The 27,813-nt window shown below is 35.6% G+C and overlaps 1 protein-coding gene across 2 annotated transcripts; it reads left to right on the plus strand.

The window, feature by feature from the left end:
- Positions 1 to 27,813, plus strand: LOC137248264 (venom allergen-1-like). 2 transcript variants are annotated; one of them, XM_067779140.1, is made up of 3 exons: positions 1 to 205; positions 21,418 to 21,806; positions 27,460 to 27,813. In XM_067779140.1, the coding sequence occupies exons 1-3, from the start codon at positions 80 to 82 to the stop codon at positions 27,713 to 27,715; spliced, it is 771 nt and encodes a 256-aa protein (XP_067635241.1). In that variant the 5' UTR covers positions 1 to 79; the 3' UTR covers positions 27,716 to 27,813. The 2 variants fall into 2 exon arrangements, with proteins under 2 accessions (XP_067635241.1, XP_067635242.1); XM_067779141.1 differs by lacking the exon at positions 1 to 205 and adding an exon at positions 17,933 to 18,166.

Below are 27,813 nucleotides of genomic sequence, written 5' to 3' on the forward strand. Positions count from 1 at the left end.
TTAGCACTTTTAAAACTGTGCGTGTACTTAGTAAAGGTTAAACACTAAACTAGAAGATAAACACAGCTAAACGTTTACAATGAAGTTAGAATTTGCGTTATTGGTCATAATTATGACATTACTGGAAATTACTTCCACTACAACTCGAAATTATTGTAAAAAATCTTTATGTGGCAATCGGAAGCATGTTGGATGCAAACGCAAGGTAAGCAAAAGCAACAAAGTTTGAACCCAAGGGGTTGAAAACTACGAGCTGAGGCTATATATAAAATTACTATGATTGACGTATATACTTAGGGCCAATTTCTCACGCATAACTAAATTCAGGTTGTGTTTAATTTGAACTTAGTCTTTTTGGCTTAACAAAAAATCTAATCTTACTTTGATTTGGAGTTTAAAACGCATTTTTCGAGTGCGAAGTTTACCTTCAGTTAAAGTTAATAAAAAGAGCACGACTACATACACATACCATATTAATCTTACAAAATAATAGTGATATTTAACAAAGATATTAGCTTCATTTATGGAAAAATGGTATAACTCTTTAATAAAATTTTGCTGTAGTGAAGCATCGAAATGGTATGAAAATATATTCAATGTGGTAGACCCGAAAGAACTGAAAAATAAAAGAATTGAAGTGGTCTAAAAACGACTAAGCAAACAGAGAACTCCATTGTTAAAAATAGAAAAAGTTTAAAAATGGTTAAAGTAGAAAAAAAGATTGCTAAAAATAACAAAAGGAAATAACAAAGAGTTATAAGCACATCTAAATAATAGAATATAATGTATTTAACAATGGTTATTAATATATCCAATATTTTGTTTAATAAAGTATCTCAATCAAAATATTTGATATTCGATCTATGGAATAACGGTATAACTCAAAAAAAAAAAAGAAATCATCAATTTTCCAATAAAATTATGTATATATACAATTTGTTACTTTTTCTTATCAAAGAATCATACTATCTAAAATCCTACCAAGTAGGATTATTATAAATTTATTTTTACCTGCATTGTTAAGTTTTTTTCACTTTTCTCAAAACATTGCTTCTTGAGTTATACCGTTATTCCACATACCCCCTCAATTATAAATAATATCGACAGTTTTTGTTAATAATAATCGTTTAATAAAAGCTATGAGTGCAACTAGTGTTGTTCTACGAGTACGTACTTCAGTACTTTGCTCAAGTACCGAATATTTTTCGTAATCGATTACCTCGTACAAGTAGCTTCTGAGGTAACGAGTATGTGGGCACAGTAGCGAGGTTTCGATCACTCAAGTCAAATAACGCCTGCCGTATTTTTGTAAGTTTTGCTCTGTCAATTCCCGTCAAATTGTGTTTTAAAATTTTCTATATTTCGTAATTTTAAGTTCCCATCAAGATGCAATAAAACCAGACAGGTGATCTCAGAAGTACAACAGCAAACATTTGACGGTCCTCATAATCCGCCCAAGAATTTTAAAGTAGTAAGAAGGAAAAATTTGTGTAATTACTTTGCTACAGAGATCTGCTTTGAGTACTAATAAAATTAGTGCACTTAGGTTAGGTTAGTTGGTAGCTGCCCTGATAAGGATAGCTCACTTGGACAACACGAAGGTCCGTTGTGATACTACATAATATGTATGTAATTAATGCACTTAGTCATGAGCCAAAAAATTGTGTCTAAATGTGTACTTAGTCAAGTACAGAATAATACTATGAGTAATTAGCACATAAAATAGAAAATACATACGAGTACCCCGCAACACATATACCCCACATATATATATATGACATTGTTGAATATAAAATGTTATCATAGACGCTTTAACTCAGTAGCACGTTGATTTCCACTTTATACTTAGTTTCTTATCGGTAATACTTCAGCGCTTTATTCATTTTAGTTTCGTGTATATCGTTGTGTTGCTAACGTCAGAAAACTGATATCACTTTATTCATTTTATTGCACTGTTAGTCTTACTTATTCCAATTAGTGTTTTCGTATAACGCAGTTCACTTTCTTGCTCAATAAGACAACTAAGTACTGAACTGCTTCGTGGTTTATGAGCGGTTATTCATTTTACGAAGCATTACTATGTAAATGTGTGTTAGTGCATATAAGTGCTTGATATTCTTTGTTTTTATACGCACTAATACTCATTTTATGGTTAGTCCACTAATAACCTTAAAAGATGATTAATTGCAGGTCACTGCTTTGCTACTCTTTCACTACCTATGCAAAGTAATGTGCGGAAAAGTGTGAAGCTAAATATATCTCTACATTGGAATAGGAGTATGAACAAGTAAGGAAGACTAAGTTCGGGTGTAACCGAGCATTACATACCCAGCTGCCAAATTACAGTTTGCAAAGCTTTTAATTTATCTTCTTTTTAAAGTGGGCGGTGCCACGCCCATTGTCCAAAATTTTACTAATTTTCTATTCTACGTCATAAGGGCAACCCACCTACCAAGTTTTATCGCTTTCGAAATTTTCGATATAGAAAAAGTGGGTGTGTTTATAGTCCGATTTCGTTCGTTTTAATTAGCGATCTGTGATGAGTGGCCAAGAACTTACATACCGAATTTCATTAAGATAGCTCAAAATTTACCGAAGTTGTCGTGTTTACGGACAGACGGACGGACGGGCATGGCTAAATAAATTTATTTTTTCGCCCAGATCATTTTGATATATAGAAGTTTATATCTATTTCGATTAGTTTATGCCGTTACTGGGTACCGTTATGGGAACAAAATTACTATACTCTGTGAACTCTGCTCAGCTGAGATAATTAAAAGGAGCACGACGCAAATTGGAAGAGAAACTCGGCCTAAAATCTCTTCGGAGATTATCGTGCTTTACATTTTTTTTATTTCTAATTTTTATATAAATGTCAAAGCCTGTTTGGAGTCTGATCATCTCGCCTAAGCCACACTACCGAATAAAGCGAAAATGTTCACAGCTCTATATCAGAACGGCAAGAGTAAGTGGACCGGGGGGTGACCTATTCTAAATAAAATCGGTATATGGGTACTTTCGGTACATGTTCATTATTTGAAAAACTTTTCTTTCCGGTAAGTAGACCAGGGACCAAACTATTCCAAAAAAATATAATTTATGATGCGACTCTCTTGAGAAATTTGGTACACGGGTACCTCATTGACAAACTTTTCATTACGGGAAGTGAACCAGTTCCGACGTATATTAATAGATATAGTTATTTCTTCTGTTCGTGTGTTTGTCACTGAACCCCTCTTTGTGTGGGTGGTCAAATTGATTTGAAGATGCTCCGTTCTCTTCTTTATCTTTTCGGAAAAAGAGCAAGGGCCGCCCCATTTAAAAAAATTATTTATGATGCGATTTGCTTGAAATATAGTACAGGCGTACTTCCTTGACTAGCTTGTTATTTGGGAAACTTTTATTTCCAGAGATCTGACCAGACACATGCCTATTTGTAACACTCTTTTTCATGGAGCGACTAACTTAAACTTTAGTACATGGGTTCCTCTTCCACAAGCTTAATATCTGTGGCCTTTTCTTTCAAGCAAGAGTGTAAATTTTCAGCAATTTATTTGCGATTTGATAGAAATTAATTATTTAGGCAGCCTTTCCAATAGGTTAATCTTATACATAACAAGTAAGGAAGGTTAAGTTCGGGTGTAACCGAACATTACATACTCAGTTGAGAGCTATGGTGACAACATAAGGGAAAATAACCATGTAGGAAAATGAACCGAGGGAAACCCTGGAATGTGTTTGTATGACATGTGTATCAAATGAAAGGCATTAAAGAGTATTTTATGAGGGAGTGGGCCATAGTTCTATAGGTGGACGCCATAAAGGTGGATCAGGGTTGACCCTAGAATGCGTTTGTACGATATGGGTATCAAATGAAAGGTATTAATGAGTATTTTAAAAGGGCGTGGACCTAAGTTCTATAGATGGACGCCTTTTCGAGATATCGCCATAAAGATGGACCAGGGGTGACTCTAGAATGCGTTTGCACAATATGGGCATCAAACGAAAGGTGTTAATGAGTATTTTAAAAGGGAGTGGGCCTTAGTTCTATAGGTGGACGCCGTTTCGAGATATCGTCATAAAGGTGGACCAGGGGTGACTCTAGAATGCGTTTGTACGATATGGGTATCAAATGAAAGGTGTTAATGAGTATTTTAAAAGGGAGTAATCCTTAGTTCCATAGGTGGACGCCGTTTCGAGATATCGCCATAAAGGTGGACCAGGGGTGACCCTAGAATTTGTTTGTACAATATGGGCATCAAACGAATGGTGTTAATGAGTATTTTAAAAGGGAGTGGGCCTTAGTTCTATAGGTGGTCGCCTTTTCGAAATATCGCCATAAATGTGGACCAGGGGTGACTCTAGAATGCGTTTGTACGATATGGATATCAAATTAAAGGTATTAATGAGTATTTTAAAAGGGAGTAATCCTTAGTTCCATAGGTGGACGCCGTTTCGAGATATCGCCATAAAGGTGGACCAGGGGTGACCCTAGAATTTGTTTGTACGATATGGGTATCAAAAGAAAGGTGTTAATGAGTATTTTAAAAGGGAGTAATCCTTAGTTCCATAGGTGGACGCCGTTTCGAGATATCGCCATAAAGGTGGACCAGGGGTGACCCTAGAATTTATTTGTACAATATGGGTATCAAAAGAAAGGTGTTAATGAGTATTTTAAAAGGGTGTGGGCTTAGTTCTATAGGTGGACACCTTTTCGGAATATCGCCACAAAGGTGGACCAGGGGTGACTATAGAATGTGTTTGTACGATATGGCCATCAAAAGAAAGGTGATAATGAGTATTTTAAAAGGGAGTATTCCTTAGTTCCATAGGTGGACGCCGTTTCGAGATATCGCCATAAAGGTGGAGCAGGGGTGACCCTAGAATTTGTTTGTACAATATGGGTATCAAAAGAAAGGTGTTAATGAGTATTTTAAAAGGGTGTGGGGCTTAGTTCTATAGGTGGACGCCTTTTCGAGATATCGCCATAAAGGTGGACCAGGGGTGACTCTAGAATGAGTTTGTACGATTTGGGTATCAAATTAAAGGTATTAATGAGAGTTTTAAAAGGGAGTGGTGGTAGTTGTATATGTGAAGGCTTTTTCCAGATATCGACCAAAATGTGGACTAGGGTGACCCAGAACATTATCGGTTGGATGCCGCTAATTTATTTATATATGTAATACCTGGCAAGATTTTAAGGGTTTTTTGTTTCGCCCTGCAGAACTTTTTCATTTTCTTCTACTTAATATGGTAGGTGTCACAACCATTTTATAAAGTTTTTTCTAAAGTTATATTTCGCGTCAATAAAACAATCCAATTACCTTACCATGTTTCATCCCTTTTTTCGTATTTGGTATAGAATTATGGCATTTTTTTCATTTTTCGCAATTTTCGATATCGAAAAAGTGGGCGTGGTCATAGTCGGATTTCGTTCATTTTTCATACCAAGGTAAAGTGGGTTCAGATAAGTACGTGAACTGAGTTTAGTAAAGATATATCGATTTTTTCTCAAGTTATCGTGTTAACGGCCATGCGGAAGGACAGACGGACGACTGTGTATAAAAACTGGGCGTGGCACCAACCGATTTCGCCCATTTTCACAGAAAACAGTTAGCGCCATAAAATCTATGCCCCTACCAAATTTCAAAAGGATTGGTTAATTTTTGTTCGATTTATGGCATTAAAAGTATCCTAGACAAATTAAATTAAAAAGGGCGGAGCCACGCCCATTTTTAAATTTTCTTTTATTTTTGTATTTTGTTGCACCATATCATTACTGGAGTTGAATCTTGACATAATTTACTTATATACTGTAAAGATATTAAATTTTTTGTTAAAATTTTACTTTAAAAAATTTTTTTTTTTTAAAGTGGGCGTGGTCCTTCTCCGATTTTGCTAATTTTTATTAATCGTACATGCAGTAATAAGAGTAACGCTCCTGCCAAATTTCATCATGATATCTTCAACGACTGCCAAATTACAGCTTGCAAAAGTTTTAAATTACCTTCTTTAAAAAGTGGGCGGTGCCACGCCCATTGTCCAAAATTTTACTAATTTTATATTTTGCGTCATAAGTTCAACTAACCTACCAAGTTTCGTCGCTTTATCGGTCTTTTGTAATGAATTATCGCACTTTTTCGGTTTTTCGAAATTTTCGATATCGAAAAAGTGGGCGTGGTTATAGTCCGATATCGTTCATTTTAAATAGCGATCTGAGATGAGTGCTCAGGAACCTACATACCAAATTTCATCAAGATACCTCAAAATTTACTCAAGTTATCGTGTTAACGGACGGACGGACGGACGGACGGACGGACGGACGGACATGGCTCAATCAAATTTTTTTTCGATCCTGATTATTTTGATATATGGAAGTCTATATCTATCTCGATTCCTTTATATATGTACAACCAACCGTTATCCAATCAAACTTAATATACTCTGTGAGCTCTGCTCAACTGAGTATAAAAACGAATGCTAATCCAGTCGGCAACTTTGTAACGCAAAATCGTAGATAGTATGTAAGTGCATTTTCAGCTGAAAAGAGGAAAATAAGAGCTAGGAGTGGAAATAGGAGAGAGAGAAAATGAGGAGGGGGCTGAAGTTGAGGTGAGGATGGCAGGGAGGAAGATGAAAAAAGAGAAGAGAAAAATCGAGAAAGTCAAAGGGAAAAGATACAAAGGAAAACGAGGAACAAACATGGAGAGAGGCAAGAAGATACACATTTTTTTTTTTTTTGCAGAAGCTAAGAAATGCTTCTGTTTACTGGGTGTGTAGAAAAATTACAGGCAGGAAGATTTTCGAACAGGAGAACGACGCAATTATTTATCTTTATTTCGAACAGGTCAAAGTCTGCCGGGTGCTATGTTTTTTTTTATGAACACCATACGAGGAGGTATCGAGTATATCTCCTCGCGTCTTATTTTGACATCGATTTCTTTTCTCGATCCCTTTATATGAGTACATGTATCGAGTACACGATGATATCGGAACAACACTACTTGTAATACAGCGCGCTGTAAACCAATAGAAGTAAGAGCTCAAAATAATTTTATGAAAACATGAAGAAATGGCTTAAAGTGTATACTGTGGTTTCCCCTCAAGCTTTGGTTTATTTGGTGATAGCATGCTCGCCTGTCAAACCAACTGTACTGGGTTCAAGTCCCGGGAAAAGCAACATCAAATACCTTAAAACAAAGTTGTTCTAATGTAGTTCCCATTCATCCAATTTGAGAGCAGCTGGGCTTGAATCTCCTTTAAGGGAAAAATACATCTGCCTCGTAATTACCTTTTTTTGAAAAATCAATGGTCATTTAGACAATAACAACACAGTGAGAGTAATTTTCGCTTTTTGTCTTAGCTTAGTTAAAAATATTTATAATTTTAGCCCTGAGACGCAATAAGTCTGCGTCATACAATCAGTAAGTTACAGTGTCATTTCTTTTGTTCTGGGTGTGTTAGGGCCTTGACAGTGGAAGTGGGTAATTACGCGATATTTGAAGTGTTGAAACAGTTGCACAAACACTGAATGAAGTGTTAATTAATGCTCTGTGTTGATACAATTGTTTCAATGAAGTCGATAAAGTAGCTTTCTCATTTAAGTTAATTTGCTTTGTTAATACTTTCTTAAGCTACTTAGGTAGCTTGGCTTTTACTGAAATTATACGAAATAGGGCAAAAGACGCAATATTTTGCGATGAAGTCTATTATTGGATTCTCTAAGTTGCAGTTTATTTCCTGTTTAAAGACCACGAAAACAAATAGACCAGGTGATGATTGTCGGCAGCCGAAGCACTATTGTCTAGTATGCGAGATAGATTTGAACACCACGGACGTGCTCCGAATGAAATGTCAGCACTTTGAACAGTTTTTGATCTTTTGGATGGGTTCAATAAAGCGATTTTTCTTGCTCCTTGAATCAGCTTTTAGGTTCGGTTCAATGAGACGGAAATAAAAAAAATGTGCTTATGTACACATTATGTTTCACTTTTATTCAGTAAACATAGTACCCGGCAGACTTTGTTCTCGCTCCCACTACCGAACCCATTCTAATCCTAGTCCTATTACCACTGCTACTACCATTCCCACTCCAACACCCACTCCAAATCGCACTACCACTCGCACTACCACTCCCACTTCTATTCCCACTACCGACACACCTCCTCCCCCAGTGCTACTCCCACTAAGCTTCCAATGGCCGTTTCCACTTCCAGTCCTTGTCCCACTTTCACTACAGCTCTCTCTCCCATATATGGAATCTCTTTCCTAAATACCGAATAGCTGCTTCACCTGACCGACTGATTTCAATATCTTAATTTGTATAAATCGCTACGAAACTAACGCCGTTTTTAAACTCGCATTCGCTTAATTATGTAAGATACACATTGATAGGCAATTGACCCGATCTCCTGCCCGATAATATTCCTCTCTATGATGTTACTGCTCTCCCAGTAAACAGAGTAATTAGTCTTATTCTAGCATCTGCCTATCCCTACTCCTTTCCATGTTTGATCCTCGTCCCTCCTCCATATCGTCTCTCATTCCCAATCTCGATTTTCTCTCTCCTACTCCCACTTTGTTTCCTGTCCCTCAGCCTCCATCTATTTTTCTTTATCTCTTTTCTTTCACTTGCTTTCCTCTCCTTCCTATCCTCCCCTCGCACTTTCTTAATTTTTATCTCCATTTCCTACTGATACGTTCTTCGTTCTCCCTCGCGCTCCGTTCTATTTCTTCGCCTCTCCAATTCATATACCTATCTCTTATTTTTCTTTCTCGAAAGGCTGCCTAAACATTGCAATCCGAACAAAATAATTTCAAATAAATAATAGGTTTTCAAATACCGACCTATTTGACACTGTTCCACTTCCCGGGAAAATTTTCTTAAATATGAAGCTAGACAAAGGAATACCCCTGTACCAAATCTTAAGCAAATCGCAACATAAATACGATACTTCAGAATAGATTGAACCGTTGTCCCTTTTTTCGGAAAGAAAAGTAATAATAAAGCTAAATTTCAAGGAAAAAACAACATAATAAGATTACTTGGAATTGGTTGGCCCGTGGTGCACTGTCGGAAAGAGAGGGTCTAATATATTCACCTTATCGAAGATAAGTCGGGCCCTGACCCAATTTCCGGAAGGAAAGGTCTCTAAAATACTAAGATAAACAAAGATGTACTGCTATACCAAATTTGAAGCAAATAGCACCATAAATATGATTTTTTAGAAAAGCTATGCCCCTGGTCCGCTTCCCTGAATGAACATTTTCCCAAATATTAGCTTCGCCAAAGAGACACTCATATTCGAAATTCAAACAAATCGTCCCATAAACTAGATTTTTTGGAAGGGGTCGGTCCCTAGTCTACTTCCGGGAAAAAAAGTTTCTCAAATAACAAGCTAGTCTAGAGATAAAAGAGAAACTATATATGTATGTAAAAATATGTATGTTTTTGCCAGAGCAGGTAGTGTAAGGAAGAAAATTTACAGTGTCTATGACACAAAGTCGAAAACGGTTAACTGAAAGTCGCTCCAATATTTATGTACATTTTGCAGCGTTACATTCATAAATTGGCGGCCGCCGTGGTGTGATGGTAACGTGCTCCGCCATCTACACCGAAGATCCTGGGTATACGCCCCGGGAAAAGCAACATAAAAATTTTAGAAATAAGCTTTTTCAATTGGAAGACAATTTTTCTAAGCGGGGTCTCCCATCGGCAGTGTTTGGCGAGCACTCCGAGTGTATTTCTGCCATGAAAAGCTCTCAGTGAAAACTCACCTGCCTTGCAGATGCCGTTCGTAGTCGGCATAAACCAAGAAGGTCCCGTCCCTCCAATTTGTAGGAAAAAATCAAGAGGACACGACGCAAATTGGAAGAGAAACTCGGCCTAAAATCTCTTCGAAGTTTATCGCGCCTTACATTTATTTTTTTTTTTTTTTTTACGTACATAAAATGTTGCATTTATTTAAAAAAGTCAAAACCAATAGTTAGATAAGAATAGAATATACATTCATGAATATTAGACTGGGTCGATTTATTAACCTATATTGCGCCATAAATTTTTCAATAGGTTTTGGGCTAAGGAAAAAAAGTTCCACTACGCATACCCAAAAAAATAATTTTCGAGCCTGCGAAATAAAATTTTTTTCACTTTTTTTCGACTTTGATTTTTAAGGTTTTTTTCATGACATATTAAAAAAAATTGCATATGTATACCCTGTACGACCCAAAAATGTCCGCTAAAAACGTTGGCGATAACAATTTTTTGACAAAAAAAAATTTTATACCTGAAAATTTTACAATCAAATGAAAAATTTTTTTAGTAGATCATGAAAAAAAACTTAAAAATCAAATTCAAAAAAAAGTCAAAAAAAAATTTATTTCGCAGGCTCGAAAACTATTTTTTGGGTATGCGTAGTGGAACTTCTTTTTCCTGTGCCCAAATCCTATAGAAAAATCGATGGCGCGATATCGGTTAACTTTCACCATACAAATCGGCCCACCCTAATGTACATACATATAAGCAACCACCTTTATTCAAGACCTGCAGTTTTAATGTCCGTAACTGTACATAGCTCATGAGCTGCAGAATTGCATATATGATTACAAATGTACATACATATAGATATGTATATAAAATAAAATAAAAATAAATGTAAGGCGCAATAACCTCCGAAGAGATCTAAGGCCGAGCTTCTCTTCCAATTTGCGTCGTGCTCCTCTTGATTTTCCCTACAAATTGGCCGGACGGGACCTACATTTTTTATGCCGACTCCGAACGGCATCTGCAAGGCAGATGAGTTTTCACTGAGAGCTTTTCATGGCAGAAATACACCCGGAGCGCTTGCCAAACACTGCCGAGGGGCGACCCCGCTTAGAAAAATTTTTCTTCTAATTGAAAAACCTTATTTCTAAAATTTTGATGTTGCTTTGCTCGGGGTGCGAACCCAGGGCATATGGTGTGGTAGGCGGAGCACGTTACCATCACACCACGGTGGCCGCCGATGATATGTATATATATATATATAGATATCCGGTGTAAATGCGGTAGGTGTTTAATATAAACAAATAATGGAAAGTAAAGTGTTGTTAAGATTTGTTATCAATAGCAATGTTATCTTTTTCGTAACTCAAATCTTGAAATTTTATTTCATTGTTTTTAATTCATAATCACACAGAAATGGAAGTTGACTCAGATTTGCAATGAATGAAATAAAAGTAAAAGTTATTATTATAAGGAAGTGTGAAATTGGGTTGAATGGAACTTAATAAACATATGTACGTACGTACCTGTAGGCTGTAAACAAATACTATAATCATAGTAATGTTTTGGCGCAATATACCTCCGCAAAAATTTTTGTAGGACAATGAACCTAAGGGTAACCCTGTAATGTGTTTGTATGACATGGGTATCAAATGAAAGGTGTTAATGAGTATTTTAAAAGGGAGTGGGCCTTAGTTCTATAGGTGTGAGACTCTTGATAAAAATTTGAAAAAAAAAATTTTAAATGGGCGTGGCACCGCCCACTTATGATAAAATCAGTTTCACAAATATTATTAATCATAAATCAAAAATCGTTAAACCTATCATAACAAAATTCCGCAGAGAGGTTGCCTTTACTATAAGGAATGCTTTAAAGAAAAATTAACGAAATCGGTTAAGGACCACGCCCACTTTTATATGAAAGATTTTTAAAAGGGTCGTCGACGAATAAAATAAGCTATATCTTTGCAAAAAAGAGTTTTATATCAATGGTATTTCATTTCCCAAGTGGATTTATAACAATAAATAGGAAAAACTTCAAATTTAAAAAAATGGACGTGGCACCGCCCCTTTTACGACTAAGCAATTTTCTATGTTTCGGGAGCCATAATTCGAAGAAAAATTAACGGATCGTAATAAAGTTGGGCACACAAGTTTTTCCTTTAGCAAAAAATATTTCTAGAAAATATGGACGAGATCGGTTAAAGACCACGCCCACTTTTATATAAAAGATTTCTAAAAGGGTCGTAGACGAAAATAATAAGCTATATCTTAGCGAAAAAGAGCTTTGTATTAATACAATTTCACTTTCTAAATTCGATTATAACATTAAATTGGAAAACACTAAAACTTTTGAAAATGGGTGTGGCACCGCCCCTTTTATGACTAATCAATTTTCTGTGTTTCGGGAGCCATAACTCGAAGAAAAGTTCATGGATCGTTTTTTGTGACATTTTAAAGGTATTGGTCCTTCCTTTGTTTTTTCAATAGGAATTCTTGTCCAGAAAAAGGTGTGGTGTGGCAACCGATCGTCACCCTGGATTCGCCACTGATAAATATAGACTTCTGTATATTAAAATAATCAGGATGAAAAAAGGAATTAATTAAGCCATATCCGTCCGTCTGTCCGTCCGCCTGTGTGCGCACACTTTAACTTGAGGAAATATTGATATATCTTATTGAAATTTGGTATATGGGCTTCTTGGAGCGAAATCGGATGATAACCACCCCCTTTTTATACATATAAGATTTTGGAAACACACAAAAAATCTGTATGTTGAAATTTGATGCGTGGATTGATATTGATACTCCTGATAAAAATTTAAAAAAAAATTTGAAAAAGGGCGCCGCCCACTTGTGATAAAATCAATTTTAGATATATTATTAATCATAAATCAGAACCCGTTAAACCTATCAAAACAAAATGCGATAGAGAAGTTGCCTTTACTAAAAGAAATGCTTCGAAGAAAAATTTAAAGATTTTTGAAGGGTCGTGGACGAATAAAATAAGTTACAACATTGCAAAAAAGAGCTTTATATGTATATACAGTATTTCTTTTCTTTTTGAAAATGGGCGTGGCACCGCCCCTTTTATGACTAAGTAATTTTCTATGTTCTTCGAGCCGTAACTCGAAGAAAAATTAACGGATCGTAATAAAATTGAGTACACAAATTTTCCCTATAGCAGGAAATATTTCTAGCAAAAATGGACGGTAACGATTAAGGACCACGCCCACTTTTATAAAATAGATATTTATAAGGGTCGTAGACAAGAAAGCAAACTATATTTTAGCGAAAAATTGTTTTGAATCAATGATATTTCACTTGCCAAGTTTTATAGTAAGAGGAAATTGGGAGACATTTTTTTAAAGGGCAATAAACACCACATTTCTAAAGCCTCAACAAAAACAAATCCCACGTAACAAAACCCTATACACATGTTAGGCTTATAACAAGAAATATTTCTATTAAAAATGGCATAGATCAAATTTCAACATTCTAGGTGTATTATTTACTTTATATTTTATTTATAAAATGTTGTTTGTGTTTTCCAAAATTTTATATATATAAAAAGTGGGCGTGCTTATCATTCGATTTCGCTGATTTAAAATAGCGATGGGAGATATGTGCCAAGGAACCCATATACCAAACTTCGATATTATATCTCAATATTTACTCAAGTTATCATTATCACATACAGACGGAAGGACGGACATGGCTAAATAAATTACTTTCTCCATCCTGAGCATTTTGATATATGGCAGTCTACATTTATCTCGATTCGTTTATGCCGTTACGATAAACCGTTATTTTACCAAAGTTCATAATATTGAAACATATCGAAAGCTTCAAGTTTTATGAATGATTCCTTAAAATACAGATGTGTAAATAAATATGTAAACTAAACAGCAGTGTAAATCGAAATTAGGTTACACCCGACCTTAGACTTCCTTACTTTTTTGGTACTAGTTTGTGTTTAAAATATGCCTTAATAAGATTATAAAAGTAATTTATCAGAAATGAACTTTACAATTGAAACTCACGCTGAGTACCTATATAATGTTCGCTTACACCCGATTTTAGACACCCTTACTTGTTCTTTAAATTACCATTGCAAATACCTCTCTTCATGTAAGTAACACATAGTCCTAATAATCACTAGAAAGCAGATAAATAACATTTCCAGAAATATAAGGGCCTTAGCGCTAGTTTTCGACACCCGAACTATCTATCATTATGTGATATATGAGCATACATTCTCCTGAGTTGGATGACCGTAAACTGAAAATTTCCGTATACTAAAACAATAGCTAATTCATTTCGCCAGGGCTAACAGCGACCACGTTTAGACGGTAAGATATAGAAGATTATAATCATATCTATCAAACGCACAGCAAAACTTCATGAAAATCGGTCAAGTGGTTTCGAAAAAGTTTTCAAACTAACACGCTCATACGAGATTTTTATATATCTCTGAGCAGGTTTTATCCTAAATGAGCTTTTGTTGAAGGCGTTATTAATAAATCTACTCAGCTAAAAATTTAAATCTAAACTTGAAACCATTAATCAGTTTAAGAAATATATCAAACGAATATAAGCATCACTAAGCTGCTACTAAATAAATGCACAACAACAATAAAGCAGCCGCTCTTATATAGAATGCGACGAAGAGATATCTCACACACACAAATATGTAGGCATCAGCCGAAGTATATACTCGCATATACACACATAAATACTAGACTTTAGGAGAAATGGGTGAACGACTAAACGGAGAGTATAAAAGCAGCGCACGCTGAGTAATAACGAATCTGTTTTGATGTAAGCACGCTATTGGTTGTGAAGTATAATTGTGAAATACTACTCCCAAGGTATTCTAAATAAAGACCAGTTCGCAACACGTTAGCAGAAGGTTTCAAATAAGCGGAATTTCCCAAAATTCGTTACACTATATTGGAAACCCCACAGTTTAGTATTGTTTTTTTTTTGAAGTTATACTTCTTTAGACGCTATGGTGTGATTTGCTTGAAGTTTGGTATAGGCGTACTTCCTTTTTTTCGGAAAGTGGGCCGGGGTCTGATCTACTGTAATAAAAGGTATTTATTGTGCGAACCCGGATAGTGTTCTTTTGAAGTTCCTTTCCCCGAAGTGGACCAGGGACCGATTTATTCGATCAGATTCTTTTCGCTGTCCGATTTTTTTTTTTTTTAATTTATTAAAAAATAATAACAATCGATTAATTTGCGAATTTATGCTTAATGTAAGAAATTAAATATTTATTTATTTATTTAATTTAATATTGATTTATTTAATTTTTCAAAATTAAACTGAACTTTATTGACTTTGTGTTCTATCTTACTCCAGTATTTTTATTATTTTATTGTAATTAGTTATTTGCAATTAAAAGCTATTTTTAATGACACAAAAGAATAACTTATCACGAGTGTACAATTTTTTCAATTTTCACGCGAATATCACAATAATTTTTTTTTTTTTGTAACTAATCAATTTCAGTAGATCGTAAGTTAGAAATAGTGCCATAGAAAATGTTAAAATTTTGAGAAAACGCATGAAAATATATGGTGAGGCTAAGAGGGCGTACGTAGGAAATTTCATACTTGCACTGGGAAACATCCTCATCCTGACAGCTTCTGCAGAGGGAGCTTGTTGGTATGTGCCAGAGTAGGAGCATTGTTGAAACAGCGCAATGGTATGTGATGATACCCGTAATAACTGTTACTGTAGATTTGTTTAGCTTGAGTAGGAAGCTAGTTCCTTTAGTATTAAAAAAAGGCATAAGGACCTTGAGACTTAGCAATCATCTCGGTTGGTCCAAAGCAAGTCCGTTGACTTATATCTCATTCATTGATTTTTCTAAGGAGATAACCCAGCGGTGATCGTACGGAGCTGTCCGCCACGCCAATGTCCATTACTGAACCTTTCCTGGCCATCTCAGTTGGTCCAAAGCAAGTCCGTTGACTTATATCTTATTCCTTGATTTTTCTCAGGAGATAACCCAGCGGTGATCGTATGGAGCTGTGCGCTATGCTAATGTCCATTTCGGAACCTTTCCTGGCCATCTGGCCTGGGACCCGGAAAAGGGAGACTATAATTTCCGACTTTATCACGTTAGATTACAATGACCTACCGCGGCCTGCCTTCGACAAAGATCGTCACATTTGTGTCTGTGACCGTACTTTCCTGGTGCAGCCCGGTTGCTCAATCTATGGCATGGAAGACACTGCAGGAGGTAGGGCTTTTTTACCTGCAGATTGTTTGAGTACATTCCAGCTTCAGTTGCTCTTTTCATTTTCGAGCCGTCTGTGTAGATTTAAATGCCTCTGACAGTATTGGCCTTCTTCCCATTCCTCTCTTGAATGATATCTTATATCCTGCACGTGGGAGTCAAAAACCACCGTGATATGGTCAGACGTTTGGTCAATTTTGATTTCGTTTTATCGACTACTTGCAATGTCATATAATAGTTGCTTTTTTTTGCAATCGAGCTTGAAAAAAAAACGCTTCAACTAGCTAAACAGTTCCATTGTGGCAAAACCATACAGATGGTGGAAGTTTATCAGCTAATTGTTACTTTTTTTTAGCTGCTATGACATTTCAACTCCTAACGTAGTATGTTTTTGACACCAACCAGAGAATTACAAAAACAAAATACATGAAATGCATGTGTTTGTTTGCATGAATGTCACCCTGCCGCCACGCTGTTATTTTGTTATTTTTATTTATCTGCACATTCGTATGTTCTATGTTCATTTCATTCGCTCGTTCACAATAGTGCCCTATTTTTGAATATGCAACAATATACAACACTATCAATCAGGTCGACAATTACCTAAAGCGGTTTCAACTGAAACCGCTTAGCCAACTCAACTCGATTACTTTTTATTTTGCTTTCCATGCAATTCGGTAACCTAGCTAGTGTTTTAATTGTAATAGTTAGCAATATCGTTGCATGCCCGTATTCAGTTGATTTCCACGTGTTGGGTTTTCTTAGACTTAGAGCCCCTTTCGTGGCCACGAGCACTTCTGGAGGCATCTAGTGAAACATTTTCTTCAACCCTTACTAAGTTGCGCTCAGGGCCGGCTCAAGAGAATTTGGGGAATTAGGGAGTTATTATTTGCGGCCCATTCTCCCGTATTTATAGAAAGAAATTGGAGATCAGAAAATTAGAGATCAGAAATATTAAATTCAAAGTTAGTGTCAATAAAACAAAAAAATATTTATTTTGTATATTAAATATATATATTTTTTTTTAACAAAAGAACGAAAATATAACACACAAAACTATTTTTAATTATCTTAGAGTTTACTAAAACTTCATTCTCCGCGCCTTCAACTCAGATAAAGTTTATATAATTTTACTTAAGTCTAATTTTTGCGAAATTTCCTGCTCTATTGATAGCAATGCTAAACCGACAAGCCTTTCTTGAGTCATGGCCGAACGCAAGTACGTTTTGATTAATTTCAGTTTCCAAAAGCTACGCTCGCCACTCGCAACCGACATTGGTATCGTCAACAAAATACGAAATTGGGCATGAGACCAAACAAGTTGTGTTGTAAAATATAACTAAGGTGAAAATTAATTTTTTTAATGAAACTAAATATAGGGCCCCTACTAAATTTCTTTTTTTTTTCTTTTTTTGCAAAAAGGATTTTTAGTACAAAAGTGTTTATCAAATTTGGTGCCCCCTAGAACTTTGTGCCCTAGGCGGTCGCGTAGGTCGCGTATATGGTAGAGCCGGCCCTGGGTGCGCTTGACATACCCAGGCGTGTTAGCCCTTGCACCTTTGCAGCCCTATGTTAGATGAGCCAAGTTTACTAGTGCAGCTGAGTATAATTATATCACGTTAAATCCATTATAAATAAGTGAAAATGCGTATGTGAGACTTTCGAAATTTTTTACCAAATTCACATGGAAAACACACTGTACGAACAAAGAAAAAAAAAAAACAAAATCAAAAAGTAAAAACAAATAGAAATTATCAAGAATCTGGGTAATTTGCTGAACTGAGTTAGTAAACGAATATGACATACCTACGTACCAACGTAACTGACATGTGTTATATATACACAGTATATGTGTCGTTATGTGCTCATAATGTTAATTGAAAAACACGTCCACTGTTTAACCGATAAAAGCGCTTGCAAAAACGCCAAGAACAATCAGTGCGATTTTCACAACAAACCGATATACATTTTCACTATTTAACTGTTTAACTTTTGTAATTGTTTTAACCGTTATAATTAAGTTTTGCGCAATGGCGTTTATGTCACTACAAATAATTATACCAACATTACTCATAATAGCACAATTTGTGTACGCTACTAATTATTGTGATCCTAGTTTGTGTAATGGCGACCATATTGCATGTCATAATAATGAGGTACATTTTGGAAAGTTTTTAAAAACTTTCTACATAAGCATTTGAAAAAAAAATTGTTTTTGAAAATAAGGTTTTTGGACCACCTATGCTCGGTTTTCAGTGCAAGTGTAACTCTGTTTGTTAGTTAATGTATGCTTAATATTATTTTTTTTACTTAGTTTTTCAGTCTACTTTAACTAAAACTTAATTTGAGCTTAAGCGTCCAATCTATCAGTGTTACACTATAGTTAACCTTCCAGAGAGTAAATACTTTCGTTAGCAATGCCGAAGAATATCCTCAACAAGCATTTGGGTTTGAGGAATATTAGAGCTCATGTTGAGAGCTAGCAGACTTCTAAAATCTCAAGAGTTGTTTCGAAATAGTGGCTCAACTTGAGAATCATAGTGTTCTCAGCAAAAACGGCGATGTTTTATAAATGCTGTTAATTAAGTTAAAAAAGATAATTCCCAACTTGTCATCAAGTGTAGTTCTCTAATTGGACTCAAATGTTAGATTCCAATACTACAGTATTTTCACGAAAACGAAGTAAAATATGTATAGCTTATTTTTAAGGTGTTTATTACTCACAATAAACAGCTGTTTGCTTTGTTGATACCACCTTGGAGAAGGTTATCTTTCAACTCCACCTCAACTCGATATCCAATGTAGGATATCAACAGGTGGAATGTGTTGAATATTCATTTGAGAACTTGACATTTCTCAAAATCTCTCAAAGGTTGAAGATCAATTTGAAAATGGCGTTGAATTATAAATTTTACAAAATTTCTCAAAGATTGGATAATGATTGAACAACGATGTTGGATATAAACTTAAGAAGTATGAGGTTCAAGAATAATTAGAGAATGATGTTGAATATCAACTCCAGAACTAGATATATTTTTCTCTAAAGCTTCAAACTATTTTTCTATATATATTGCGTAAACAAAATCCAGCTGTTGTTGTAGTATCTTCAAATTATCCAGATAAAAGAAAAACTAAAGTACAAAAAAGCCTACCACTAAGGCGGCCTTAATCTGTGACTGAAAAACTGTTCTGTTATTTAACTGAAGTTTAAATTGAACTAAAGTTTATGCTTAACTTGACCAACTACTGAAAAGCACTTAAAAAATAAAGTACAGTTTAACTTCACCAAAACTTAAAGCCCGAGTTAAAGTTGACATAGTCATAATGCCATAGTCATAACCACATTTTTACTTATCCATATCAAATTGGCATCAGTGCCTTAACCTAAAATTCGTGAAAATTTCATAAAAATGAAGAAAAGGCAAAAAATTACAAACATATACCACAAAAAATAAGTCTCTTAGTCAAAACGTATCCAAAAAAATAAATAAAATTTACAAAAAATTAATAAATTCACCAACTCAAATATTTTTAGGTTATGGATATGGCGCAAAACCAAAAACTAATTGGTTGGCTATGGTATGGTTATGGTTTTTGCGTTATGGTATGGCACCATTAACCAATTAAATTTATTTCCATAAGGTTGTTGCGATCAGCTGTTTTATCTGGTTATGATTAAGTCACCATTAACTGGCCCTTAACCTTGCCATTTTTATATACTAAGGCTCAATTTTTAAATGCGAGTTTTAGCAGTCCTTAAGGTTAATCTCAATCTGACCCTGCCAAAAATTTTCGGATCTGGTAATGCGACACACGTGTTCCTTTGATTTGTGAATCCAAATTCGCCATCAGAATTGCCCAAACGGGTCCCGTTACGTCCCTGGGCTCAATCGCAAGTGATTTTTGTCCGATTTGTTAGGTTATGCCTGAACCATGATCCTTAAGGTAAATTTTGGTCAGGTTAGTTCAACCGGTCAATAAAGACCTCACATAGACATAGAAATAGAGCGAAATCAAAAAATTAAAGGAATCCCACACAGCATTTAGGTGATTCAATTTTGAATTTCCCTACATATCAATACAATTTGATTACTCTTTCTGACTAAATAATGAGTTATCATACAATTGAACAAAAGAATTATTCAAATATGAATACTTTTTGATGATCAAAAACTGAAAAGCATTTTTCGATCACTTTTCGGAATCATTTTTGAAGTCCTTTAATGACTAAGTTTTAATATTTCATAAAAACCAACAAAAAGAATAATCGAATATGCTTACCTTTGATGATCAAAAACCGAATATAGCTTTTCAATCACATTTTGGAATCATATTTGAATCAAATGTCTTTACCTTAGGTTATCAAAAATTTATAATCATTTTTCATTCAGCTTTCTGAATCTTTTAAGAATATATATCTTGACTGAATAATGAATTTTATACTTGTTGAAATTTTACTTTTCATTAAAAATTTTATTTTTTCACATACACATATTTTTTCAATCATAAAGCTAAGAAAAAATATATAAAAATTTTATTATTTATGCAAAAGATATTTTTCAAGACAAAAATAATGTAATGCTATTCGTGAGCGAATATTTCCCCAACCATTTCTCCCCTTCAGCTTCCCAGAAAATACATAATGATTGGTCAATACATATGTAGGTTGTGAGCTATTTGAACCCCAGGTAAGTGAAACTATCTTGACATACCTGGATACGGCTCCAACATCCCGTATCGTATCCGTATTTTAAGACGCAGACGATAATGCTGATGTTGGATGTTGTAGTCGCAGGTGTATATCGGTCAAGTTTGTTTGCGAGGTAGCTGTGGTTCGAATAGCTCACTTTCGCATGCTTTCTTCCCCTGGTGAAATAAGGTTATTATGTAGTATCCCATTTTGAATGAGATATGAAGAATAAATGCATTATAATGGCATTCAAAAATGATTCAAAAATCTCAACCAAAACGATTGAAATATATTCACGAATATGATCAGAAAATGACTGTGAAAAGCAGTCAAATAATACTCTAAAACTATTAAAGCTCAATTTTAAAATAATATCAAATATGAATAAAAAGCGTTTCGAAATAGGAATCATAAATGATTATTCAAGAATAATCACATTTATGGTACATTTTTCTCCCGACGATACGTTAATTTTCGAACAGAAAATGCTTTTAAATTTGAACGTTTTTAATCATCTTGGGGTATGATATTTCAATATTTTTTGTTCAAAATTTTCAAAAAATGCTGGCTGGGATACATCTTTTGCATGAGCAGATGCAGCCTCTTCTGTTTTTTTTTTTATGGCGGTGTTATTATATAAAAACCAAAAATCCTCACAGAAAAAACAAAACAGCGTTAATAAACTTCATAATTTTCGTTTATTTCTTCAATTACAAGGGTTTTCACTCATCATGTAAAAAGCCGCAAGACGTCCAACTAACGAATAATTTGAAGCAATTGATTCTTGATACACACAACAAATATCGTAATAAAGTTGCCGGTGGTGCCACTGCACTAAAACCGGCTTGTCGTATGGCAACATTACAATGGGATAACGAGTTGGCATCATTAGCTGCATTAAACGTTAAACAATGTAAAATGGCGCACGATGAGTGTCATAATACAGATGCCTACAAATACTCTGGACAAAATCTAGCTTGGATAACTTATTACAATACGGCTGACATAAAATATTTAACGGGAAAGTCGGTTGATTTATGGTACAACGAAATTAAAGATACCAAAATGTCTCATATAAAATCATATCCTGCAAATTATATTGGACCGTAAGTACTTTTAGATATTGAATGAAAAGTTATGCGAAAATGATCCCATAGTTATTTTTAATAGCCAAGGGCTGCTATCACCTATTTATTTAGTCACTTATCTATAGGTTATAGGTAGCAGTTTTCGTTATCTCCATGCTCACTGAAGCTTTACGTCTCAGTTAAATGCAATGAAATAATGTAAACAAAAGTCAGCTGTTAGCTAGTTTTGGCGCATTCACAATGGGTGCTTTCAGCAAGCACAACTGTCTAACAGTGGTTGAGTCAAAGAGGATAAAGCTGTAGTCATTGGTGCCGTTTGTCGTATCGCTGTAGTCGTATCCCTAACGGAATCAGCTGTTTATCGATACGACGGTAAACCAAAAACCAATTGGTTGGCTACGATACGGTTACGACTTTAGCGGCACCAATAATCGATTGCATTGATCCTCATAAGCTTGGTCGAATCAGCTGTTATAAGGTTACCGATACGATTAGCGATAAAGCACCAATGTCTGAAGCTTAAATGTAATAAGAGAAGTCAGTCATTACTTGTAGCCATTTGCTAAATGTTTTCTTCGAGGTAGTCGCTGTTTTTGTTTTTTTTACGAGATTTGCATAAAACGTCTTCTATACATTTTCGCGGGGAACTTGTGTTTATTTTTCCGACTGTATTTAATTACTTAATTAATTCTCTTTCCAAAAATCACAATTGCACAAGGTGCTACACGGCATGGATAAATGCGAGACAATTCAATATGTCCCTCTTAGAAAACAGAGATGCACATCTCGTCCAAAAAAAAACCTGCGACTACCCTAACCAAAAACATTATGCAAAGTAACGATCTTCTATTATTTTATTTATCCTCTTTGATATTAGGCATACATTTTTTTAATTTCCAACGAGTTACTCTACTGTAGCAGACTGGTGGCTCTTAATATATTTATTTTTGTTGAGTGATAACGTTCTGAACGCGCTGTTAAGTACGTTTGATCCATTTAACGGTTGGAATTTTACTTCAAATCAATGAGCAGTAATTTTTTTCGCTACATTCACTCCACGTGTTTATTCAGCTCTCTGGTAGTTCTTTAACGTCTCAAAGTGTTGGTTTTGAAAACAATCTTTCCTTTTAGGCGAGGATTTTTAATGCGAGTTTAAACTACAGTTAAAGTAGAATTCAACCCTGCCACTTTGATAGGTAAAGCTGAGATGTACAGTATTATTTTATGTTATTTTCCACGTGGCAAGGTTAAACTCTATTCAACTATAACTGGAGTTTAAACAAGCAAACAAAAAAATGGTCTAAAAAAATTGCAATGACATCGAGTGCAGATTCAGAAATAAATAGATCCTAAAGGCTCCCAGATTACTGCAGCGTCCTTCAGGCGGAAATTAAAACCGCGAAGAAAGCAGCAGAAACTCTGTAGGAAGCGTGGCGCACAGGCCGGACCTTGCATCTATACTGGGCTAACGGTTATAAAACGAAATAAGGTACCGAAAAGGCCAATGAATGGCAAAGAATGGTGCAGTACTCGCTGAATCGAATGTACATGTCCCAATCCGCCTGGAGATAGGAGTTGCATATGATCCATTAAGCAGAAAAGGCGTGGATAAAATCGAGGGGCTGCTAAATTTCTAAGATCATGTGCAAATCCTACGATATAGGACTCACAAAGTGGCTCATATATCTAAAGAGAGAAGACTTAAGGCCTTGAGCCGTGCATACTAGCGGAACAATTCCCTCTGTCGTCACATGATTATAAGTAAGGCAACGTCATTAACAACAGATATAGGAAGTGCAATTTGCAGGAAGAAACGTTTGAGCACGTTCTGTGCTTTTGTACTGCATTCACCAGGCCAAGGCTCAATAAAGCTAGGTTCTAGAAAAATTCTAGTATGTTCCGACAGTTATTCTATAATATAAGTTCTGGCACCTGATTGTGGTTTTTCCGGTTGGTCGTCAAACAAAATATGGTAACACTATGGACACATTCAGTCTATGTAAGGTCTTTATTGACCGGCCAGTTCAAACTAAACTGACCTCGAGTACAACTTCTAATTGATCCACTCTTGAAATTATCCCGATAAAGTCTCGAAAAACAAAGGGAAGGATGGCAAAATAGTCAATAGTGATTGAAATACTGCCGAAAATAATCGCAAAACAAGTAAGGAAGGTTAAGTTCGGGTGTAACCGAACATTACATACTCAGTTGAGAGCTATGGTGGCAACATAAGGGAAAATAACCATGTAGGAAAATGAACCGAGGGTAACCCTAGAATGTGTTTGTATGACATGTGTATCAAATGAAAGGTATTAAAGAGTATTTTAAGAGGGAGTGGGCCATAGTTCTATAGGTGGACGCCATTTAGGGATATCGCCATAAAGGTGGATCAGGGTTGACTATAGAATTTGTTTGTACGATATGGGTATCAAACGAAAGGTATTAATGAGTATTTTAAGAGGGCGTGGGCCTTAGTTCTATATGTGGACGCCTTTTCGAGATATCGCCATAAACGTGAACCAGGGGTGACTCTAGAATTTGTTTGACCGATATGGGTATCAAATGAAAGGTGTTAATAAGTGTTTTAAAAGGGAGTGGGCCTTAGCTCTATGGGTGAACGCCTTTTCGGGATATCGCCATAAACGTGGACCAGGGGTGACTCCAGAATGCGTTTGTACAATATGGGTATCAAACAAAAGGTGTTAATAAGTGTTTTAAAAGGGAGTGGACCTTAGCTCTATGGGTGAACGCCTTTTCGGGATATCGCCATAAACGTGGACCAGGGGTGACTCTAGAATGCGTTTGTACAATATGGGTATCAAATGAAAGGTGTTAATGAGTATTTTAAAAGGGCGTGGGCCTTAGTTCTATAGGTGGACGCCTTTTCGAGATATCGCCATATATGTGGACCAGGGGTGACTCTAGAATTCGTTTGAACGATATGAGTTTCAAATGAAAGGTGTTAATGGGTATTTTAAAAGAGCGTGGGCCTTAGTTCTATAGGTGGACGCCTTTTCGAGATATCGCCATAAAGGTGGACCAGGGGTGACTCTAGAATTTGTTTGACCGATATGGGTATCAAATGAAAGGTGTTAATAAGTGTTTTAAAAGGGAGTGGGCCTTAGCTCTATGGGTGAACGCCTTTTCGGGATATCGCCATAAACGTGGACCAGGGGTGACTCTAGAATGCGTTTGTACAATATGGGTATCAAATGAAAGGTGTTAATAAGTGTTTTAAAAGGGAGTGGGCCTTAGCTCTATGGGTGAACGCCTTTTCGGGATATCGCCATAAACGTGGACCAGGGGTGACTCTAGACCGACCGATATGGGTATCAAATGAAAGGTGTTAATGAGTATTTTAAAAGGGAGTGGGTCTTAGTTCTATAGGTGGACGACTTTTCGGAATATCGTTATAAAACTGGACCAGGGTTGACTCTAGAATGCGCTTGTACAATATGGGTATAAAATGAAAGGTGTTAATGTGTATTTTAAAAGGGAGTGGGCCTTAGTTCTATAGGTGGACGCCTTTTCGGAATATCGTTATAAAAGTGAACCAGGGTTGACTCTAGAATGCGTTTGTACAATATGAGTATCAAACGAAAGGTGTTAATAAGTGTTTTAAAAGGGAGTGGGCCTTAGCTCTATGGGTGAACGCCTTTTCGGGATATCGCCATAAGCGTGGACCAGGGATGACTCTAGAATGCGTTTGTACAATATGGGTATCAAATGAAAGGTGTTAATGAGTATTTTAAAAAGGCGTGGGCCTTAGTTCTATAGGTGGACGCCTTTTCGAGATATCGCCATAAAGGTGGACCAGGGGTGAGTCTAGAATTTGTTTGACCGATATGGGTATCAAATGAAAGGTATTAATGAGGGTTTTAAAAGGGAGTGGCCCTTAGTTGTGAAGGCGTTTTCGAGATATCGAGCAAAATGTGGACCAGGGTGATCCAGAACTTCATCTGTCGGGTACCGCTAATTTATTTATATACGTAATACCACGAACAGTGTTCCTTCCAAAATTCCAAGGGCTTTTGATTTCGCCCTGCAAAACTTTTTCATTTTCTTCTACTTAATATGGTAGGTGTCACACCCATTTTATTAAGTGTTTTTCTAATATTTTCTAATATTCTTATATTTTGCGTCAATAGACCAATACAATTACCATGTTTCATCCCTTTTTTCGTATTTGGTATATAATTATGGCATTTTTTTCATTTTTCGTAATTTTCGATATCGAAAAAGTGGGCGTGGTGATAGTCGGATTTCGGCCATTTTTTACACCAATACAAAGTGAGTTCAGATAAGTACGTGAACTGAGTTTAGTAAAGATATATCAATTTTTGCTCAACTTATCGTGTTAAAGGCCGAGCGGAAGGACAGACGGTCGACTGTGTATAAAAAAAGGGCGCGGCTTCAACCGATTTCGCCCATTTTCACAGAAAACAGTTATCGTTCTAGAATCTAAGCCTCCACCAAATTTCACAAGGATTGGTTAATTTTTGTTCGACTTATGGCATTAAAAATATCCTAGACAAATTAAATGAAAAAGGGCGCAGCCACGCCCATTTTGAAATTGTCTTTTATTTTTGTATTTTGTTGCACCATATCATTACTGGAGTTGAATGTTGGCATAATTTCTTATATACTGTAAAGATATTAACTTTTCTTTTCAAACTTGAATTTAAAAAAAAAAAATTTTTAAAAGTGGGCGTGGTCGTTCTCCGATTTTGCTAATTTTTAGTAAGCAGTCATATAATAATTAGGGTAACGTTCCTGCCAAATTTCATCATGAGATCTTCAACGACTGCCAAATAACAGCTTGCAAAACTTCTAAATTACCTTCTTTTAAAAGTGGGCGGTGCCACGCCCATTGTCCAATATTTTACCATTTTTCTATTCTGCGTCATAAGTTCAACTAACTTACCATGTTTCATCGCTTAATCCGTATTTGGTAATGAATTATAGCACTTTTTCGGTTTTTCGAAATTTTCGATATCGAAAAAGTGGGCGTGGTTATTGTCCGATATCGTTCATCGATCTGAGATGAGTGCCCAGGAACCTACATACCAAATTTCATCAAGATACCTTAAAATTTACTCAAGTTATCGTGTTAACGGACAGACGGACGGACGGACGGACGGGCATGGCTCAATCGAATTTTTTTTTGATACTGATGATTTTGATATATGGAAGTCTATATCTATATCCATTCCTTTATACCTGTACAACCAACCGTTATCCAATCAAAGTTAATATACTCTGTGAGCTCTGCTCAACTGAGTATAACAACCACCAAACGGTTACGGAATCATCCTTCAAATTTTCACAAACTCAATCATGTACAAAGTTTGCATAATCTTCTTAAAGTTCACATGCGAATATCTGGATTATCTCAGACGGTGATTCGTCACAGGTCTACCACAATTGGTCACCCCCAAAGACAGATTGGTGTTAAGGTTGCCTGATTTTTTTAATTCATAAAACCAAAACTGTGATGGGTATCATTTATTTGTGATCGGTATCACATATTCTTCACGTACCCTTTTCCTGAAGAATAAATCCTCTTGAAAAATTTCAGAAGCGTTTTCCTTGTTGTTATATATAGACCGAATGCTCTTACACTTTCTTACTTATTAATTAATGCTTTTTCTTCTTTATCAAATATTTTCAGACAAATTGGTCATTTTACCGTTATGATGGCTGACAGGAATATTCGAGTCGGTTGTGCAGCATCTACTTACGCCGTGAAGGGTGATAATTATAGAGCTTTTCTTTTCGCCTGTAATTATGCTACAACAAATATGATTGGTTTCCCCATTTACAAGGATTGTAAGAAACCAGCCACTGAATGTAAAGTTGACAAAAATTCAAAATACCCAAATCTGTGTGCAGTATCAGAGAAATATGATGTGAATAAATGGTTTTAATGTAACGCTTAAATTAGAAAAAAATGTATTCCACTAGAATAACAATGTTTAGCAAAATTTAGTAATAACAATATAGAAGTATAAAACTGCAAAATCAA

Source organism: Eurosta solidaginis, chromosome 4, assembly GCF_040869045.1.
Source record: "Eurosta solidaginis isolate ZX-2024a chromosome 4, ASM4086904v1, whole genome shotgun sequence".
In the NCBI taxonomy this organism is placed as follows: domain Eukaryota; kingdom Metazoa; phylum Arthropoda; class Insecta; order Diptera; family Tephritidae; genus Eurosta; species Eurosta solidaginis.

What these genes read in the sequence shown, in the direction of transcription:
- LOC137248264 (XM_067779140.1), top strand. Translation starts at nt 80, where the DNA reads ATGAAGTTAGAATTTGCGTTATTGGTCATAATTATGACATTACTGGAA. An exon ending in ATGTTGGATGCAAACGCAAG is followed by an intron (nt 206 to 21,417) that starts GTAAGCAAAAGC and finishes TTCAATTACAAG; the next exon opens with GGTTTTCACTCATCATGTAA. An exon ending in CCTGCAAATTATATTGGACC is followed by an intron (nt 21,807 to 27,459) that starts GTAAGTACTTTT and finishes AAATATTTTCAG; the next exon opens with ACAAATTGGTCATTTTACCG.